Consider the following 21042-nt stretch of genomic DNA (forward strand, 5'->3'; position numbering starts at 1 on the left):
GTCCAAGAGGTGGGAATGCTTTCCCTATGCCTCCAGTTTCCCATCACCCTAAACTTTATCTCCCCAAACCAGGAACTCAGCCGTGTTCCCCTCCACATCTCTGGCTGCACAGCCCACATCTCTGCTCCTCGCTCTTCATGGCTCCACTGTTTATCACCGGTTTCTTACCTGCTGCTACGCACCTGCGCATCCCCCGTCCCCACTCTTTCTGCATCTCCCTGTCAGAGTGAGGTTTTCTGCTGAGGGTCGCAGGATGGGATTGCAGAGGGCTGCGGGGCCTGCGGCTGCCCCCCCAGCCAGCACGGTGGGGGCTGCCTGCCCTGGCACCGCCTGGCTGGCCGGGGCGGGAGGAGGAGGAGGAGGAAGGCCCTCTCTCTGCTCCTGTCTGAGCCACCTGAATTGCCCGGTGGGCGAGTGCCGGGCAGGCTCCTCACGCCTCTGCAGAGCAGGACTACGACAACGCAGAGTACTGCCGCTAGCAGCGGTGTCAGGGTTTACTCTAACGTTTCATTTCTTCACTTTCAAACTCGTATAAATAAGTTTTTAAAATTAAGCCTGGCTTAAAATTCCTGCCTTTGCCTATTTGTTTTTTTTATTCTAGAACGGTCAAAACCCGGCAGCAGCGGGCAGGGAGCCCCAGGGCGGCCCCTCTGCTCCCCGCCCCTGCCCCCGGCTGCCCGCGGGCAGCGGCCGCCGCCGCTCCCCTCTGCCCCGCCAGGGCGCCGGTGCGCGGCTGCACCCGGGCGACGGCTGGCGGAGGCTGGAAGGAGGCGTTTCCTCCGCGCCCCGGCCCCGCTGGAAGCCGAGCAGGACGCGCCGCACCTTGTCCCTCTCACGGGGCCACCGGGGCGCGGGCGGATGGACGCCCCGCTTCGGGCGGCCTCCCCCGGGCAGCTGCAGCCCCGCTGCCGGTCCCGGCGCGGCTCTGCGCGGCGACGACCGGGCGCGCCGTAACTTTTCGGCCGGGGCTGCCCGCGATAAACAGGAAGCCCCTCGGCGGGGCCGGGGCCGGGGCCGGGCCGAGGCGGGGCCTGGCGCGGCCGCCCGCCCTCCCGCCTCCCGCGCCGCGGAGCCGAGGGGCCGCACGGCTCGGCCCGGCCCGGCCCGCGGCGGCGGCGGCCGCTGACAGGGCGGAGCGGCGGCGTGCCCCGTCGAGGCGCCCGAGAAGGCATCGAGAATGAAATTGCTGTGGAAAGCTAAAATGGTAACCGGGCGTCCCGTCCCCCTCTTCCCCTGCCCGCAGGGTGCCGGTGGCCGGGGGTGGCCGGGCGCGCCGCCCGCTGCCTCCCGGAGCCTCTCTGCTCTTCCTCGCTTCCGAGTGATGCTTATCTTCACGAGTAACTGTGTGTGTGTGCCTGACACGGAGGGGATGAAGAGAGTGCTCCAGAGAGGGAAGTTAGTTACCCTTTGGAGAAATTCAGATGCATGTTTTCTGTCCGCGTTGCAGCGGCTTGCGCTCTTTTGTACGGTTAATAATCTAGGAAATGAGGAGTCATTGCAGCACATGTTCAGTTAAAGTTTGGAAGACGTTGCACTTTTTTTTTTTTTTTTTTCATCCGCTTTCTATTATTTGTGAGTTTTAAAGCCTCGACTCTGTAAAGTTTTTTGTAGCTTGAAATAATAGGTTTTGGAAAAGCAAACCACAAGTGCTTTAGATCCCTCCTGTCAAAAGAAATAAAGGGTTGCTGTATTTTAAATGCTTGTTAGCTTCGAAGTTTAAAGGCTGTCTGCCTAAGTAATTCAACAGTTTTAAAAAGTGCAATTCCTTCCATAAATGAAAGGCCAAAGAGATTAATTGCTTTAGAAAAGGGGGAAGGGGGAGGGAGAGGGAAGAGAAGACTGCTAATCAAAACCAAACTATTTCCTTAGAAAAGACTTTATACAACTATTTAAAATATGTGCTAGTCTAGGAAAAATAGTTAAATGGAAAGTCAGGGTATCTTGATACCACAGGAAAGGACAGCTTGCCAAGAATATCTCCAGTGTTCCCTCAATCTAAAAGTATCCCGTATTGCTTTGATTGTTGTATTTACTTTGTGCAGCCCATCTTCTGCCCTCAGCTCCGCATGAAGCAGGAGAGCACCTGGTATAGATTGTGGTTAGCAGAAGAGGGAAAATGTTCCTTTCTCTCTTACTCTTTTTTCTTTCCCCTTTTCCTGGCAGAGCACAATTCAGGACTGGGGTGAAGAAGTAGAAGAGGGAGCTGTTTACCATGTCACCCTGAAAAGAGTGCAGATTCAGCAGGCTGCCAACAAAGGAGCAAGATGGCTAGGGGTAAGTGAAGCTGGCGCGGTGGCATTTTGGAAGGCTGCTCATGGACTTTGGAGCCTGCTCCAGGGAGCTGAATTCCACATGAATCGTTATGATATTAACTTTTAGCACTGACTGCTCTCACTATTTAAAAAAACCCAAAACACTGGAGTTGTCTGTCTGGGTCGTCTGAAATAACTCTCTCCTTGTGTTGACTCTTCCTCTTTTCTTGATGTGTAAAAAAGATTTGACCAGTTGTGGCCATGGATCAGATGATATGTAGTGCGGGAACAAGGATCTTAGCTTATGGCCTGAGAAGCTGAACATTTAACAGTTATTTCAGACAGGGCTACGGCTCATTTCTGCTGTTAGGAACCTAGCTCAGGTCTCCCAAACAAATAGCGTGTTTTGACTAATGAAGCTCTCTCAAAAGTTAGCAGAAACTTCCTCAAAACTTAAGTGAATATGGGTTTGGGTCTCATTTTCGTATTGCTTTCTCAGCCAGATGAGAAATTAGTTGTCTGTATTTCTGCAAGAATTACAGCTCTGTACTGTTTTTCAAAGGTGTATTTCAAAGCATGAAGGCTTTAGTGGTAAGTAAAAGGAGCTTAAATGCACACGCACTCAATTTGGCATGCTGCTGAGTGCCTTCACCTTTGTCAGGCCAAGCCCCCAGCTGATACAAAATGTCCTCACTTCACTGGAATCAGTGCAGCTGTGGCAGTTTGAGCCAGGTCTTCAGGAGGTGGCTATAACTTTCATATTATTTTGTTATGTTTATATATTTTCTTTGGGATCAAAGGCAATAATGTAAGAACTTGGTTTGATGTAGTATCTGGGTTGGTATTTTAAAGACTTTTAAAACTGCCCTGAGATTTATATCAGATAATTTTCTTGTGAAGTTCCATGACATAAAGCAATACAGCAGTGCTGAAACCACAGTCAAGAAAGATAAGCAAATTCTGTCCTACAGATAGTGCTTAGAATCTCCCTTCCCATATTTTCAAGAAGTACATAGAGTTCTAATCAGAACAGATAATTTCAAATCTGCTTCCTTTGAGTGGTAGACTTCCCATCTCTGCCTCCTGTTTTTACTAGGAAAAATATTAGAAAGCATTTTTGAGCTCCTGTAAATTTCACAGCTGGTGGTTTTGTGTAAGAGGTGGGGTTGATTTTGAACCTGTCTGTGTCCCATAAACATACTTTAGAAAAGTAGAATTTTATCCTGTTTCAGCTGTGTTGTTCCTTGTATGTAGAAGGAGTTTGCCAGGTTTTTGTCATATTCTCAAAGGAAGAGTGCATATGTGTTCCTGAGATCATCACCACAGCTGATGGTGTCGATCTTAATAGGAGGACAAGGGACTGCAAGGTCACGGAGGTGACTTTTGGCTTTCTGTGGCTAGTGTTAGTGTTTTTTCAGGTCAGAATCGAGCCCTGTTTGTGGGGAAGGAGGCAGTGTGTCAGAAGTCCGCACCTGTTCTGGGCATAAATTGTGACTTCAGCTTCCAGGCTGGTATCTTTCACAAGCAAAAAATCTCATGCGTATTATTTAAAAATATTTTTAAACATATGGGCTGTTTTTTTCCCTTAAGCTCTTCAGAACATAAAATATTTTAAGCTCTTTTTGTGATCTTGTTTTATTAATGGCTTTACTGTGGTCCCAAAGTCAATAAATAGCCTCTAACCCAGAACGTTATTTGTGAATAGCCATCCCCACCCCCAGCAGTTTTGCCTTGAAAAGCATAATTGTCTCTTTTATAATTGTCATCAGGTGATTTTTTCTTTTTTTTTTTTATCTGAAGCTTATAGGGTTTTATGATAATTTTTTTTTCCTGTGCTTTGAAATTCATAGCACTAAATTAATAAGCTGTTGGATTTATCAGTGTTGATCTTAATTTTTTTTGATGGTGCTGTAAGTCAGGCTTCGGTTGAAGACTCAAGGTCAACTGACGAGTATGGGAACAACCTATTTGTACATCAGCAAGTGTTGAGCCTTCCTTGTACTGAATATAGTAACTCTGTTACTTATTATATGCATGCGTGGATTTACTTTGTAAAAAGTTACTTTTTCAATGTCAGTTTGTGTCCTGTAAAGGTCTACTTAGCAGTTTGACCTTCTCTGAGGCACTGAGCTTCTCATGGTTTATTGGTGCAGGTCAAGTTCCTTGTGATTTGAAAAGCCCAAGTCTTTTCAAACCTCGATGTTGCATGTGGCTATTAAATATTGCGTGGTATCAGAGCAGGGGTTTGATTGAGTGGTTCCAGAGTGATTAGTTCTTAGTGGTGCTGCATTTGTAAGGTGATTTGGAGGCTTTTCAGCTGAAAACCATTAGTGGTAAATTATTTGATGTGTCTGAGAGAAATGCAGATCCAACTGAAAATTTCATAGTCTCTGTGTTGAAAGGAATATAAAAGGTCTTATTTATTCTGAGTGTGTTGGGATTTGTTACCAATTCCTTTAATTACTGAGAAGCTTGAAATCTTGCTTAAGTACGTTCGGTACCAGTATGTGAATGAACTTAGATCTTTTATGTTTCAAGAAATCTAATAAACCTTTCTTAAAATTCTCTATCCTAAGAACCCATCCAGGGTTCTTGAATGGTTGGCCCTGTTATGAGAGAATGGTCTGTTTAAAAACCAATCATAAGATTACAGCTTAAGCACCGTAAACACTTGCCTATTTAAATATAGAAATGTCTTTTCCATGTTTCAAACTTCTACAATTAATAAAAGAAAAAGACAATCAGGCTGTGACTTATGCAGTCATCAGCAGTTCCATAATTTTCAAAAGTGTGAAGCTTTTGTGTAAACACCAAACCTCTTAGCTTTAAATTTAATATTAGACATCGAAGGATGCTGATAATAGCTACTGTTTTTGTCACTAAATATTTAGTGAAGCTTAAGACTTCAGGCACTAGAGTATTGTGAAATATTAAAAGCCTTAGTAGTAGCTCAGTATTGTGATAGATGCTGCACAAAAGCACTATTCTGACTAAAAAGAACTTGCAGACTAAATATCAGATGAGGCTTGTCTGCACATATACGTTGTCTCAGCTGATGATTGGTATCTGAGGCAGTTGTATCAGTTTTGCAACAGTCTGATTTTTCTCAAGTTATTTGTAGACATCAAGGCAATGGAGAATCTTAACAAAACTTCAAAAGTCAAATGTAACTTCTGGAGATGTTGAGAGAGAATACTGCCCAAACACGACAGGTTCAACAAGAGAAAGCATGAAGGCATTTTTTGAAAATGAAGAGGGTTTTGATGTCTCCAGGATCGACCTTGAGAGGTCTCCAGGATCTTGAGAGAGGTGATGTGGAGATTGGGAACAAGCCATGAAGGCCATGGAAACTGAGATACATGGCCTAACTTCTTTGTGAGAAAGAAGGATGGAGAAGTAGAGATTTGTATAGATGGATGGCAAGCTCAAAAGAGGGGATGAGGAGAATGCTTTCTGCAGCAGGCTTTTGAGTGGACATTCAGCATCATTTTGAATGGCATTACGTCAGGCTACAGAAAAAGGCATATTGGTAACTGGAATAGAAGGTTTGAGAGTGCAGCAAGGAATTTTAATGATGTGGCTAGAAAGAGAAGGTTGTATTTTAAAACTATGACACAGAAAGAACCTAAAAAATTAGATTCAGCTTACCTCTGAGGATGTAAAGACAGCCTGTAGGGAGGCTGGCACCCTGTGTGTCAAACAGGATGGTGCTATTGTCCATGAAGAAAAGGCACCAAAGCAGAAAAGACAGGTGAAAAGTTTAGAGTTCTGTGGGATTTTTTGACCTTTAACTGACAGCCAGGTACCCATGAAATGAAACAGAGACAAGCTGAATCATACTGTAGCCAGAAGCAGATAAGAACAGTAAAGCGGTAGCTGTAAAAGTGGACCAGCTGCTAAACACCTGAATTTCCATTGCCAGGAGCAGTACGCTGACAGAGTATGAATGGCATTGGAAAAGGTGAACTCCAGTCAGTGATTTATTGTAAATAGTAAACTGAAAAGTAAACAGTTAGTTGAAAGAGAAAGGAGAAAGCAGCAGGTAGAGATGTAAGTGGAGAGATGGAGGGAATGTTTAAGAGGTGAGAGACTGAAAGAGATTTTGACTAGGAGAGTAGTCGGACTATGGGAGGTAAAAGACAAGAGAAAGTGCTATGAGGTGGGATTGGATCCACTAGACAAGTGAAAGGATCGGAGGAGGACCACATGAGAGAAACTTTGCACTTGTCAAATGGTGAAAATGAGAATTGTTCAAGGGGTCCTTTGCAAAGAGGAACAAGGGCTGGAGCATTTGAGGAGCTGCAACTGCAGATGTGGTATGAGATTAAATTAAAATACTGAAATTGCTTGACTATGGAGTGGACAAAATTGAAGAAAGAGGGGAAGGAAAAAGGGCCTTTCTAGTGAGGGTAATTGGCCTGGTGGTTGTGTTTGTGCCAGATGCCAGCAGATGCATGCACTGAAGATGCACCAGGGCTAGGGGCTAGCAGAATGGGCCTTACAGTGATGGAAAGAGGAAAGAATGAATGGTGTAAGACAGTAACGCAGGAAGAAAATTAAATAAACAGCAAAGAGGCAAGTGGTTTAAGACTACCCGGATGGGCGAATGTTCTTGGCAACTGACAAGAATTGAACCAAGGAAGTAGATACTATTGTCAGCTGATTCCTTCATCAAATATGACTGATCCAATAGGAGGTGATGCTCTGTCAGTGGGGTCTGCCTTAAATTGATTTTCAGGAAATGATTAAATTCTGTAGAAAGGTAAGTAGAGTAGGTCTGTGAGATGCTTAGCTTTACAGTGACACACTTGGAAACTGTGGGAAGTATTTGTGAAGTCAAGTGGAGCAGGAAGTTCAGATAGCTTAATGTGTGAGCTTGGAAGTTTGTGAGTCAAAACTGCAAACGCTACCTTGACTTCTAGTTGAATAAGGGGAAAAAAACTTTCAGAAAAGGGTGTGGGAATAATCATCTAAAAAAGACAAGTTTGGGTTTTGTTTTGTTTTTTTTTTTTTTAGAATTAGGTTTTGACAAATAGAGAAAAGTTCTTGTCAGCAGAGAAAGCTGTATCTAAGAGATAAAATAAGAGTTGCTGAAAGTCAAGCCTTACAAAGCAAATGAAAACAAACAGCTAAAGGTTTGTCAGCCATATAAGAACAACAAAAAAATAAATCTGCTTCACAGACAGAGATAGGAATTAAAGTTAATCCACATATAACACAAAAAACTAAATAAATTTTTGCCTGTTTTCTATAAAGATGACAAAGGTGAACCTGGAGATTGATGGTAATGATGGCACATGGGGCTTTCACATGTCTTTTGTCTTTTCCCAAAAGCTTGATGTGTGCCCACACTGGGCAGCTGGCAGTGTCCAGCCCAGAACTGCAAAGGAACTGGTGTATGAAATGATAGTCGAGCAGCAGGGAGTTTTAATTAATCTGTCAAGTCAGAAACGACATTGTATGACTGGAGGACAGCAGTGGTGCCTGTATTTGGGGTGGGGGAGGAGTGGTCTAGGTAGGCAGGAGATATTTGTCTCGCAAAGATAACTGATCTTCTGGATTTAAAAAGGCTGTGGGTTTAACCTGTTTGTTTGAAAGTCTACTCTTGAAATCACTCAAAAAAATTAGTCTCTGGAGAGACTGAGGAATTATAAGGTAGGTGAAGGACCTGTTGAAAAAGAGCAGCTGCTGCAGCTCGAGCTGAAAGAGGGACTGTTGATCTGGAGACAGGCGCCTACAGGAGCTCTACATGGGTCAGTTCCATGACTGAACTGCTGTCGTGTTCATTAGGGTCTGTGACATAAAAGCAGAAGCATGCTGACAAAATCTGATGGTCTGGCAGAGGAAGAAAACACCTGGAGGATGGAAATATCCTACAGCTGACATTCAGGATTGCTCTAACAGAAGTGGGTTGAAATTAACTAACACAGAATGCAAAGGCATGTTTGTGAATGAATTAAAATAATTTCTGCTATAGGATGATATTTTTTGTCCTCGTCCCTTCCAACTTTGGGTGTATTAGTCAATCACAAGATACGTGAGCCACCAGCATGATGCAAAACAGAAAAAGCAAATGTGATGCTCTGTTGTTTTAGATTATTGCCAGCAGAGATGGGAAGCATGAACCCCCTTGTAGAGAGTCCTGGCTCACAGTCTGTAATTCTGGTCATTTTTTGATTTAAACTGGAAGGGAGAGAGGAGAGGACTTTTGGGATCATCAAAAAAATGATGAATATGTCTGATTATAATCTGAAGAGTATAGCTTAGTTAGCTTAACAAAATGAAGACTTAGGGAGTATATGATTAATACCTATGAAAAAAAATGAAGTAAGCGCAAGGGAGGGAAAAGAACCATTCACACCAGCTATAGACTGGTGTATAAATTGTTAGAAATTAGAAGAAAGTTTTAAATCATCAGAGCAGTGAGATAGTGGAGTGATGCTCCAGCAAGAATGAAGGAAGCAAAGAACCCAGCAGCATCAACATTGGAGCTGGATCAGTTGCTGAAGAGGATTATAAGGTAATCTCCCTTGATAGCAGGACACAGCATCCTCCAATTGTATGTTTCTAAGCCAAGAGGAAATGTAAGAGCAAGAAAGTGTGCAGTGAAGGGGAGGATTGGGGTAGTTCATTGATATGGAAGTTGAGTTTTTGAGGGAAAAAGATGGGAGTTTGTGACAAGAGAAAAAGAGAGATCAAGATGTATAATCAGAGAGAGGGAAGTCGATTGTGGGGAGCTGGTTGTAAGTAAGAGATGAAGACGAGAAGAGAGACTGCAGAGGGGAACATTTGGGAGCCACTACTTTGTGGTATAAGTCCCCCATAGTCTTATCCAGGCTGATGAAGAAAAGGTGTGGCTGTAAAGCCTTGGTTAATTCAAGGTAGACAGTGGTGCTGGTCCCTTCTGCTGCTGGGGAGACCAGTATGCAAAGAGGAGGTCGCTGGCAAATTTTAGATTTGAAGTTGTTGTTCTAGAGGCAGCACGAGAAAGGCAGGTGGAGTGAGGAGTGCAGTTGGGGAGGGGGGAGATGGATGAAGAGAGTGCCTCGTTTGTGCAAATGTCTGAATATGCACTGGGAAGCAGAATATTGAGAAGTGGATGGAGAAAGGTAGCAGAGCGGTGTTAGAAAATGTTGTTGTGGAATTGGAGGAGGGGGAACGGTGGCGTAAGAAGAATAGGGTGGATGCAGTGCCACAGAAAATGAGTGCTGAAAGGCATGGGTGTGGTATGGGCAGATGGACAAGAAGATTACAAAATGAAAAGCAAACAAGAGTTTTTAAAATGCTGTGAAATGACTTTTGTAGACCTCCCTGTATAAGCAGCTAGATAGTGCTTTATCTCACCCTTCCAGGGATTAGGGAGGGGTGGGTGACCGGTGTCCAGCCCTTGAGGAATCTGAGGGAAGCAGAGAGGAATGAGTCTTTGAGAGAGGAGGGCCTCCTTAACGCTTGCAAATGTTTTTCCTATTGGAGTCCTTTATCCAGGAAGGAGTGAGGAAGAGACCTGCGCTCTGCCTCTGGAGTTTTTACTGGGGCAGGAAATGCAGCCAGGAATGGGAGTTTCCCCAAGCCTGTGTGCACCGGGGGAGGCCTATAGAGACTGTATCTCCGTATCTTAAATGATTGCTAAGCTTTCAGAGCCAGCCCTCAAGCATCAAGTTTCTTGCTCTACTGATGGATGACACAGACTGCTCTTCCTTTGAGTCTTAAATATCCAGATAACAGAGAAATACTATGCTCCCTCATGCCCAGTGCTGCCTGGTTTAGTTAGCTATTGGTTATGTGTCTAGAGTGGATTTTAGATACATGTTTTTTTCTTTCTGCTTTCTTTTTTTTTGGCTGCAGCCAAACTTCTGGCTCTGGGGTTTGTTCAGGCAAAGATTGATTCAAAACATTACTTTTCTCAAGGTGTCTTTAATGCTATAACGTTGGGTGTATAGCAGAACATGTTCTTCCAAAACTATAAACGAATTGCTGTAAAAGGGTGCTTTAAATATCTTCAAAATTCTGAAAGGGAAAAAGCTGAAAAGTACCAAATCTTTCATTATTTTTTTTTTAACACTGACATTATTTGATAGCTACCTTTTCTGAGAATTTTGTGGTGTTTTAAAAATTAATTTTGAATTATTGTCTCGCACTGCACACTGCATGTGACTACAAGTTTGGCTTCTAAACACCTCTACATTCACATACATTGGCAGGAATCTTATGTTGGAGAGTTCAGGCAGAAAAACATTACAAAAATGTCTGTCTAACTAATCTATATCCCAGTTAGGACATAGCCTTCTCTTTGACTTGAACAATATGTCAGAAAAAAAGTTTTAGTTTGGATTTTTTTCTTTCCAACACTGACCTCCTAAATATGGGTTGAGATTTAAATGGTGCCTGGAACCATCAACATTTTTGGAACATGAAAAACCTCAAATTTTCTCTGAGCCTGCTCCTGCCCTCCCATATGCCCTTTTGAGCCAGCTCTGTGATTTCTTTTTTATCTTACTCTTGGGTCCCAGATGTTCTGGTCAAGTGTAGTTTCCTGTGCAACCAGCAGGCAAGGACTTGGCTGATCTCTGTCCTCGCTCCAGTTTGCTGTTTTGTCTCTCGGTTTATAGCATATGTTGGTCCCTTTTGGCTAAGTCAGTCTCTTTGGAATTAGGTTTCTGGGGCCTGTCCCGACCACCCAGACCAAGGCCAGGGTGTAGTTCTGACCGTATGTTTGGCAGAAGGAGAAAAGCAGTTCCCAAGGAGCTGACAGGCTCCCTACGGAAACTGGGTTGCACTATTGTCTGCTCCAAATGCCATCTTCTCCAAGGAACTGTCTTGGAGATGGAGAAGGAAGAAGGATGGGGTGTACTGACATTGATTTTTGCATGGTGGAAGATGCCTGTCAACTGGTGGAGACCCACAAAGAAGATATATAGGAGATTTCAGAGGGAACTGAATGATTTTACCTGTAGACAGGTACATAGCTATCAAAAAGAAAGCCTTGGCATCTCATTCAGCTTGCCTTTTGGTTTTGAGTAGGCTTTTTCCTCCTGTTCATTCCTTCAGTTATGGGCATAGTAGTACCATAGCATTGTAGCCCTTATTAATGACTTCTTATGGAATATTTTTCTCCTTCCTTCCTGGTTCAGGCACAGATCTCTGCTCCAGGAATATCCCAAGTAGCACTCTTTGATGTGGTCATCAGCTGGGTAAAGGCTGTGTGTGGAACAGACACTCAAAAATGAATCCTGAGCTTATTATGAGTTTTAAAATGGAAGCCTGAAAGATTACTGTCTTTTACTTTCCCAGTTCCAAATACAAAATGCATAATTAGAAGGGTAACTGGCTTTGTAACAGGGTATCATGCTCTCAGTTGAGTTTAAAACTTCCCATTCCAAATTGTCAAAGGGTGACAGGATGGCAGTGCTTTAATCTTGAGGTGTTATTAACACTGAGTTAAGGCTGTAGGATACTCCTGCGAGGCCACACGGAACTAGGGAGAGAGACACAGGAAGCCTCCCTTCCTATAAGGCTGTGCAGAGGCATCTCTTGCTAATGATTGTTATATTAACTGGAATAGCAAAAGGTGAGGGAGGCCTCTTGAGCAAATGTTGCTGGGGACTCCACTGTTCTCTTTTTGCACTGGTTGCATGTGACTGCATTTCAGAAATCTCGCAGCCAGCCTGCTTGTGTACGAAAACTTGCTTTTGGCATATTTTCAGTTTACCTGTGACAAGTAGGAATATAACGACATCCTGTACTATAATTGGTCGCCCACTGGGAATTCCTCCAATAGCCAGGATGCCTGTCTTTTTAAACTATGCTTCTTGGATGGTAGAGGTTCTCCCTGAATTGTAGCATCTTAACTGTCTTGCTGCTAACACCACTGAATGTTATCTTATTTGCTTTTTTCAAGAAGAAATAAGTGGAAGGAATAACAAAAACATCAGCTCACTCTGCAAAGAAACTGGCATTTTCTTTCTGAATGCTAGAAGATCTAGGTCACTTGTTGGGTTAAAGAAGTGTTGGCAAGGAATGTGGCTATGTGTCATCGGAAAGCCTGGGAGAAGCAGCATGCGAACTGGACTAAGATGCTGTAAAGAGAATAGCCCTGGAGAAACCATTAGTTTTACAGTTTTGGGTTTGATGTTTTCATTTAAGAAACAGGCTGAAGCATTGCGAGCATGTTAGTCATGCTTGGATTTAAATTTAGCCTTGGTAAAGCTAATTAAAAATATGTTTAGTGACAGTGTGTAAATGCATGCTTTGAACTTGCATCTTTTGCTACTGCTGTAAGAATCTGTTTTCTAAATGCATAGCTTCCTATAGCCAGCAGTGTAAGGGGGTACAGCTGTGTGAAGATGTGAGCACAAACTGATCAGATCATGGCCTAGCCCCTCGAAGAAAGTGGAGTTACCTTGTGTGAAAGGGGTAAATGAATGCTAACTCAGTGTGAATCCTGTTCTTGCTTGTATTTGTGTAGCTGGTGTGTAGTGTCTTGTAAACCAGAGGCAAAATGTGTGTGATGTCTTAGTGGTGTTTATCACCCCAGTAAGACAGTATCAGAGACTGTAAAACGTTACCTTTATGCATAAGACCTTTTTTTTTTTTAACATCAGAAAAACAGAGGATCCCTCTTGCATTTGAAATGTTAGATTCTTAGTGGATTGCTCAGACAGCAGCAAAGCTGCTTTTGTCCAGTGGATGTGGACAGGGTTGACAGACCATTCTTTGAACACTGGGATGGTATTTTGATATGTTTCATTTGCATACTTTTCTGTATCTCCTCCTAGTTAACACAGATACATCTAGACCTCATTCCTAAAGGGCTGAGCAGCTGACCAGTAGTTGTCTCCAAGGAGTCATTGTGGTTTGCCCCTGCAGTCTCCCAGAACTGCTTTTGCCCTTGTTTCACCCCCAAAATGCTCTCTTTTCATGTTCAGTGGCTATACAAGCCCTTAAGATGTGGCTTGTAGTTCTTCATGGGCAGTACACCAGCGTTTAGGGCCAAACTATAAAGTCTGTGTTATGTTTTTACACCTTCTGGAATAAGAATTTTATTGAGATGTATGAGAATGTGGGGTGTTTTTTGTTTTGTTTTTAATAAAGTTTTAAAGCTATAGTGAGGAATTCTACATTTTGGACATAGAAATCCATTTACTATTTATGGAAATCAGTTTACCTTGGACCAAAATGAACTCATACTAGTGCCTGAATACAGCTGCACTGTAGTTCAGTTCAGCACCATGCCACCAGTAATTTAGGGACCAGAAGGAAAGTAAAAACGTATCTAAGTGAAATAATAATGATCTTGCATTCTTACAGCATCTTTCACCCAAATGACTTTCAAAGCACGGTCACAAATTTTCACCAGACAGACTATCCGAAATATGTTGTAATGTTACAGAGCACAAAAGTGTGATTTGGGTGGGGCTTAAAACTTGGCAGCAGTGCTGTTGCCTGGGCGTTGGTAAAGTTCCCCTTTATTTGGGGAGGTGGGAAAGAGAGGAGGAAAAAAAAGTGTTTTTGCAACAATGTGACTTTAAAAAGGCTATTTTTTGAGGTTACCAAAGAGGTTGAAATGTTAGAAAAAGTTCTGGGGGAGATGGATTAGCTGTCAAAGTTGCATGGTAATATTTATTTAGTGGCTTCGTAGTGTTATCACATGAATATCTTCTCCACATGTGGCATATATGCTGCAAGGAGCAGCTGCTTAACAATGCACAGCAGCACATTGAAACAATTTAGGACCAGAAGTGAATTAATTAAAACCACTTGGGGAGAAGACCTGGACTTCTGAGAGTCCAGAATTCTGTGGAAGCATTCGCCCACCGTGCAACAACAGTTGAGAAAGCAAGCTCAAATATTAAGCTGTAGCAGGGAATGAAGTGAAGCTTAGAAAATACTGCTAAGGAGATTACAGTAGCACCTCACTCATTGCTGATGCTTGTTACCTCATCTCAAAGATAAGAGAACTAGAAAAGGGATCCATAGATGGGAAAGGATTGCTGGCATTTGGAGACACTGAGAAGGTGAGGACTGTTAAATTTGCGTCTTGGTGCAACTAGGGTTGATATGCAGGTTTAACTATAAGAGCATTTGTTAAATATTCACAGGATTGGGGCTCAATACTGGCAATGAATAGGAGGATATAGCAAAGGCATTTAAAACAGCGAGTGGAAAAGGGATGCTTTATCCCCAGGGAGTGTTTGGTGGGGTTAAAAGGAAGGGGGGGGGGGGGGGGTGTCAGAAATGTGTGATTTTACATTGCGTGTAATTAACCTGAACGAGTCACTGCTGGAAAAAGTAATTGAGTCCAACTGAGTCGAGAAGGATTCAGAAAGGATTAGACATTTATATTAATAATGAGAACAACTGCATGAATACTATATGAGAATTAAAACACAAGACATGTAACATTTTGTGATTTAGTTATAAAACAAACACCTCCTGCAGTTGAGAAGAGTCTTTCCCTTTAGACTGGTTATTCTGTATGTTATGGGTGTTATTTCTTCACCTTCCTCTATAGCATCTGGCAAAACCTCTAGTTTAGTTTAAAATGACAATTATTATGTGTTGCTGTTTATAAAGTTCTGGTTTCAATTTGTTTGCAGCAAATATTTAATGAGGCAGAATAAAATTGAACACAGGCACGCATGAAAAGAATCATGAGAACTTTAATGTCCAGAAGATGTCAGGGCCATATTGCAACATAGTATGGGAGTTTGTTGTGGGCTGGTTTTCCAGCAGTCCTGCAACCTCCTCCTGGTCAATGAGAACTCCGGGTGCTCAGATCCTGCTTTTTTTGAGAGTAAAACAAAACTTTGTATCTTTGCTGTTTTAGACTCTGCAAATGTAGGAATCGTGTGGGTTGCCCTTTGCTTTACCCCATTCAACTTCATAATAGCCTCTTTAAAAATAAGGCAGCTAGAACAGAGTATGGTACTCTACATGTGGTCGCATCAGACCTTTTATGCAGTGGAAGAATAATGTCCTTTGACTTGCTTTGGTACCCTTTATTTATACTTTGCAGAATTGTTTGCTTTTTGTTGCCGCTTCCAAGCGTTGTGCTGAAAGATTTAATGTTCTGCCTACTCTAACCCTTCAGATCTTTTCTCTGATCTGTGTGCCACAGTGTGACCTTTGAGGGTAGTACTTTCAACAGACTTTTTTGCTGGCCTCTTACATTTCTCTGCATTTAGTTGCATAAGCCATCTGTTGCCCATCAGAGTGTAGCTGCCCTTTAACAGCTTTGGCAATCAAAATGAAACTTTGGCAGCCTCCACCTTAGGTGTGAAGCTTTCTGCCATTTTTTGCATGGTAGCAGTCATTAACCTTTTGCTCTGGCAGGTTACTGGGTTACAGTCTGATGGAGTTTTCACTTGTTCCTCTTTCCCACCAATTTGTGTCCAAATACCAATTTATGTCCAAATTTTTGCAATCATTTCTGTATAGCTCAGCCCTGCATCAGTGCAGAAGTTATTGCATACTGTAAACGCCACTGAAATTTGTGGTCATGGTTCCTTAGCTGCTGCTGCTCCACTTGTCTCCCATGACTTAAAAGTAATGTGAAATCTTCACTGAGAATAAACTCTTTGCTGTATCTGATATTGAGCACATGAATTGTTACGTGTAATGGCCCTGTTGTACCAGTTTGAGGACAATTGTGATACTGGATGTAGAAAGGTACCTGTGCTCAGTATTCATTTGCTAATGACTCACCCTGGGGCTTGAACTGCCCAACTTATCTTCTGGGGGTTTAATTTTCTCACCAGTAATATACTTACTATTCATTTTGAGATTTAGTGATCCAAGGAGTGTAGAGGCACACTCTTGTGCTTTAATACAACTGTATAGTATTCAAACCTATGAGAGAGAAAGCTCTTCTACTGTGCCGGACATGCAAGAAAAGTTCTGTAGCAGAGCAGGGTCCTCCCGATGTATGCCTTGTGACTCCATTGTACAATCTTTACTGTTGAAATATTAGAGAGCAATATATTCTGCTGCTTACAGATGCAAAGGCTTGGCTCTTCTAATCCCTCCTGTGAAGAGAAAGGGTGTTGGATGAGACACCCTTGGATGTCTTGGATGGAGTTGGTGTTGGATGGAGTTTATCTCTTCTTTCTAAAACCTCCCAGCAGGACCCTAGGAGTGCACCACACAGCACGTGGAGGAGTGCCTGCCCTGTGGAGTGGGTTGCTGTATCAGAGTGGGTTGCAGTGGCTTCAAGTGCTGCGTGGGTCTCCAGCTCACGGCCTGTGGACTACAGCTGGCAATGCTGCCACTGGGCCACAATGGCACTAATAAGGTGTAGGCATTTAAAATGCTTTTGCAGAGTGATCCTGTTGTTATATTCTATTCTTTCATCTATTTTCCTCTTATGTTCCTCCCACCTTTTTGTTCTGAAAGCAGTTTAGAGGATTATTTTCTTTTCCCCTCCCACCCCTTCAGCTGCTTTGTACAGTTGCCTTTCTGCTTATGAAGGCTCAACCTTTCTCCCAGTCAATAGCTGTTTCTTCCTTTCTAGGGAGTCCTTGAGCTCTTGTGCAAGTAAAACAACATGTTTTTATTATAAAGTGGCATTTTCTATTGAAAGGTCTCAGAATGATTGAACAATATGGAATGACTGAATTCTTTGAGATGCATTCAAATTATCATAGGTATTGGGCTTCAGACTGGAGACTTGTGATATGTCTTATGTAGTAGCTTAGACTTCCTGATCTTAGCGACTCCTTCTGACTCTTAAAAATCAATGATCTAAACTTCTGAGTATCTATATATCCTAAAGCAGAAACAGACCATCACATGTTAAAGAGCTACCCAGGGTTTTATTTCCTTCTATATATAGTTTATGCCCCACATGAACTTGCATAAAAGCTTGTATGCATTGAATCATATTGAGTTTCTGTTTTGACTCAAATCATGTGCAGAATGTCCTTCAGTTGTTTATAGTATTCACCTGGACAAAACTTATTAGATGAGGTTGGTAAAGTTTCAGAGCTTTGTTGGTGTTGGGATGCAAAGGACGAGTCAGGACACCCTTCAGGGTTAACTGTTGTCTTCAGTGCAAAAGAGATTAGTTAACTAAATGCTCCTGAGGTGTGTTTGGAAACCAGTTTAAATATTACATGCAAAGACAACAAGAAAATAATTATGAAGATATGCCTATGCATCCTTTTGTCTGTTTGCAGTAATCTCTGACTCTACCTGCGGTGCATTTTATATTTTTAGCATAGAAACCCTTTAAGGCAGGGATGGTGTCTTATGTTTTGACATGGCAGCCATTGTGCTGCTGTTGGAAACGTTTCATAAGTAACAATAACGTATTTCATTTCGAAGTCAGATCTTACGCTTTTGCATTCCTCCCATTGAGTGCTTCAGATTGATTCTGGCTGTGCTTTCGGTCTGCTGGCTCCCTGTAGCATACAAAATGTGAATGAACTCCTGCACACTTACTTAAACCACAAGGCTTGCATTCTTCTTCGTGCAAAACCAGTCATCTTGTTTGGAAAACATCAGGTGGCCGTAGAGTTAGAACAGGACAGAGAAGAACAGAGGTATGCTATTAACTCTTGATGGGCAATTAAACAACAAATGGGGGAAAAAAACCCAAACAAACAGACAGTAAACATGGACAATTTCTGTTTTATCTTATAGCCTGACATTTTTTGCTCCTTCTTTCCCCCTTACTTGTAAACTGTACTTATTTTGCATTCTGACTCAGTACTTCCACATAATTATGTGTGTGTTTTGATTTGTGTCCATTGCCTAAGGATTTAAGTTCAACTGCAACATAGCATTCTTAAACTGAAATACAAATGTCTGCAGTGGGTTCAGCTTCAGCTCATGCAACCTGGGCTGCTTTCTGCTGTGTCAGAAGACATGGATTAATGGTCGAGTGCTGTAGTAACAAGAAGGCAGTAATTTGTGTAGGTATGCAATATGTTTAGTTGCCGTACGCTTATGCGGTTTGTCATACAAAGTGCAGAATTTGTCATAGAGAAGATACCTGTAGAATTGGCACAAGGATGTTGCCATCACAGGTGTGGTACATACAGACACACATGTAGTCATAAATAGACCCTCCCTTTATATGTGTGGGTATGTGTACAAGAGAAGAATCCTAAGAGATTCCATAATCTGATCCCATGTGATGTCTAGATAATATAGTAAAAATGCAACTTGGCCTGAACTAATGATTGAACTAATATTTTTGGACTCTTTCAGCACTTAAGTAAATGTTCAAGCTGGTAACCCTTAATATTAGGTAACATTAGCTTACTATTACTGCTTTTTCTACTTAGGCCCCACCCTGGAGAGGTCTCTTAGTTTCAAAACAAAGGGTAGTAAAAAGCACAGCCATTGAAATGAAGTTTATAACACAGTTTAGGTATGTATTCATGCTGTGGTCATAAAAATGGTTTACTTACTGCTAACCTATTTCTTTTATAAAAAGATTAAAAAGCTTGGCAATAGAGATTGCTCACAGTAATTATTATGAAACATGTAACAACATTTCCTGGATATTCTTTCTTCCACAGAAATACTTTATGCTTCGAGTTCAGTTTATTTTAAAATCTGAATCAGTCTTCTGCTAAATATTTTCTCCCCTGTCAGAATGCATTTAATCTTCCCACAGCTACACTTTTATTTTCCAACTATTCGTACTATTAAAATCTATCACTCTTGCCTTGTTGTTTACACCGAGTGCAGTAGCAGTTTACACTGAAATCCTGAGTCAGTATAATTTTAATTTCTGTGTACTGTTTAAGCAAGCTTTACAGTGTGAAAAGAAAGCCAACAATACAATCAGGATGAATAAAACCATTTTGGGTTATGTAATGTGCATTCATGCTACTATTATGCAACAGAATTATTACTTGTGGCATCCCTTAAATCCATTTTGAGTTCAGCAGTGTTGCTTGCCGTCTCATACAGGACGGTCTTTGTTTCTACTGACTGAGCAGAAAGTGATGATGAGCTCCACAATTAAATTAAATTACGTTCCTGGAAGGGGAAAAAATAATGTGACTTTTCAGAGGGAAAGTATCACAATTTTTGACTAGCAACAACATAGGTACTGGTGAAAAATGGTCTTTATGTTTCTGAAGGGTCAAAATACATTTTTTTCATGTTGACCTATAATTTTCATAAAATGGTGTGACTCTTGCCATATTAAATCTGACTGTGTTTAGTGGTAATATCAATCATCCCTTCTCTTTGCTATACTTGGCATTTATTAAAAAAATGGCAGCATATTTTGTTTTAGCATTTTTCATGAAAGAAGGATGGCAAATGGCTTCACTGACCAATGTTTCACAAACAAAATTTGTATAATAGCTTTCCTCTGATATTTTTTAGGGTAGACTTAGAGTTGTTGTCATCTTTAACATCCAGGCAGCTTATAAATATAAGGATAATGGAGAATTTTCAACTTCTATGTGGTGGTGATGTCACTGGGCTGATATCATAGCAGTATCAAGTGGCATCAAAATTCAGTTGTACTGGAAATAATCCTGTGATGTCTAGCCTTGTGTCAAAATAATCAAGGGTTATCTAACAATAAAACAGGGAATTAGGGAGATGGGAGGTGACTCAATATTAAAATTGCAGTTATGCAGCAATTGCAGCATAAGCATTGAGGTGGACGAGATCAGGAGCTGAGGCTTGGCTCAGGGTTACATACAGAGACTTGAAGTACAAGGCTTTCGATTTCAAGGCAGACTATGAGTTATTTATGGGCTTGGACGATGACTTTAGTGACTGTATTTTTTTTATATCTGGGAGGATATTGATGTGGGTGACATGGGGAGAAAGGTCCAATATTGTAGGCCTTCGAAATCTAGATTAGTTTAAAATAGGAGAAAGTATTCTGTGTAGGGACCACAGCGTTGTCACATGTCGTTGAATCAGGTAACCTGACTTCTACTAGCTTATACAGTCTGCTTTGTATAAAGTTCTTTAATATTTGCATACGAAATGAGTCCTGGAGGGACGAAAAGGGACTAATATGTCCCTAATATGCTTTTTAGGTCAGTAATTTAGCCTAAGATGCTTAACTTACTGAAGTGAGGAAAGTAGGTTATTACCTGTGTGTTTTCATGTTTGTTAGAAATGCTTTTAAAGTTGAGAAGTTGACATGGCCTTAGCCATTTATGCCACGTTTCCAGAGTTTAGTTAGCTCTTTTGTAGGGGAGTTACACACTAATAAGTGAATTCCATTATGTGTATTCAACCTGGCTGCTTACAATGCATATCAGCATGTCACATTGTTTAACAAAAATATCACAATGATTTTTGACTGTATTCTTTTTTCAGAGTATTTGTTCATACCTAGGTTTGTACTATTCCTTGCTTGTTGTGCCCTTAGTTGTTGGCTTGTGACAGTATTCTACAATCGCTCGGTAACAGTGCAAAAGCTAAGGCCACGTGAAGATCTCTTCTGTTGAACACTCTGGTGTCTCAACCCTATATTAAGATCAAGACTGACTGGTATTGCATGATACTGACAGGTGACTCCTCCAAAGATGGTAAAATGGGTGAGGAGGAACTGGGGAGAAGTTTTCATTTCAGTAAGAGGTGGTTTGTTTTCAAGCTCCTAGTAGACCTTACAAAGAACTGAGCTGGCATCTGGCCTTTTGAGATGAATGCATGGATTTGTCATGTTTTCAGTTGCCATTTTTGGCTTCTCCCTTCTGCTTGTTGCAACAAAACTAGATTGGTTTTGTGGTCTTCTACATCTGCTATATGGACTCAGTGTAGAAATTATATTGCTTAGTTTTATAGAGTACTTCTCATCTATGGACTC

At 41.8% G+C, this 21042-nt stretch overlaps 1 protein-coding gene across 1 annotated transcript in view; it reads left to right on the top strand.

The window, feature by feature from the left end:
- The first annotated feature begins 1144 nt into the window (after positions 1–1144).
- Positions 1145–21042, top strand: part of RGL1 (ral guanine nucleotide dissociation stimulator like 1) — an 84418-nt gene continuing 64520 nt past the window's right edge. The window contains exons 1-2 of the mRNA XM_082312199.1: positions 1145–1204; positions 2164–2274. Coding sequence (XP_082168325.1) covers positions 1178–1204; positions 2164–2274 — 138 coding nt within the window. The 5' untranslated portion in view covers positions 1145–1177. The remainder of the gene's footprint in view (positions 1205–2163; positions 2275–21042) is intronic.

Source organism: Platalea leucorodia, assembly GCF_965183815.1.
Source record: "Platalea leucorodia genome assembly, chromosome: 5".
Classification (NCBI taxonomy): domain Eukaryota; kingdom Metazoa; phylum Chordata; class Aves; order Pelecaniformes; family Threskiornithidae; genus Platalea; species Platalea leucorodia.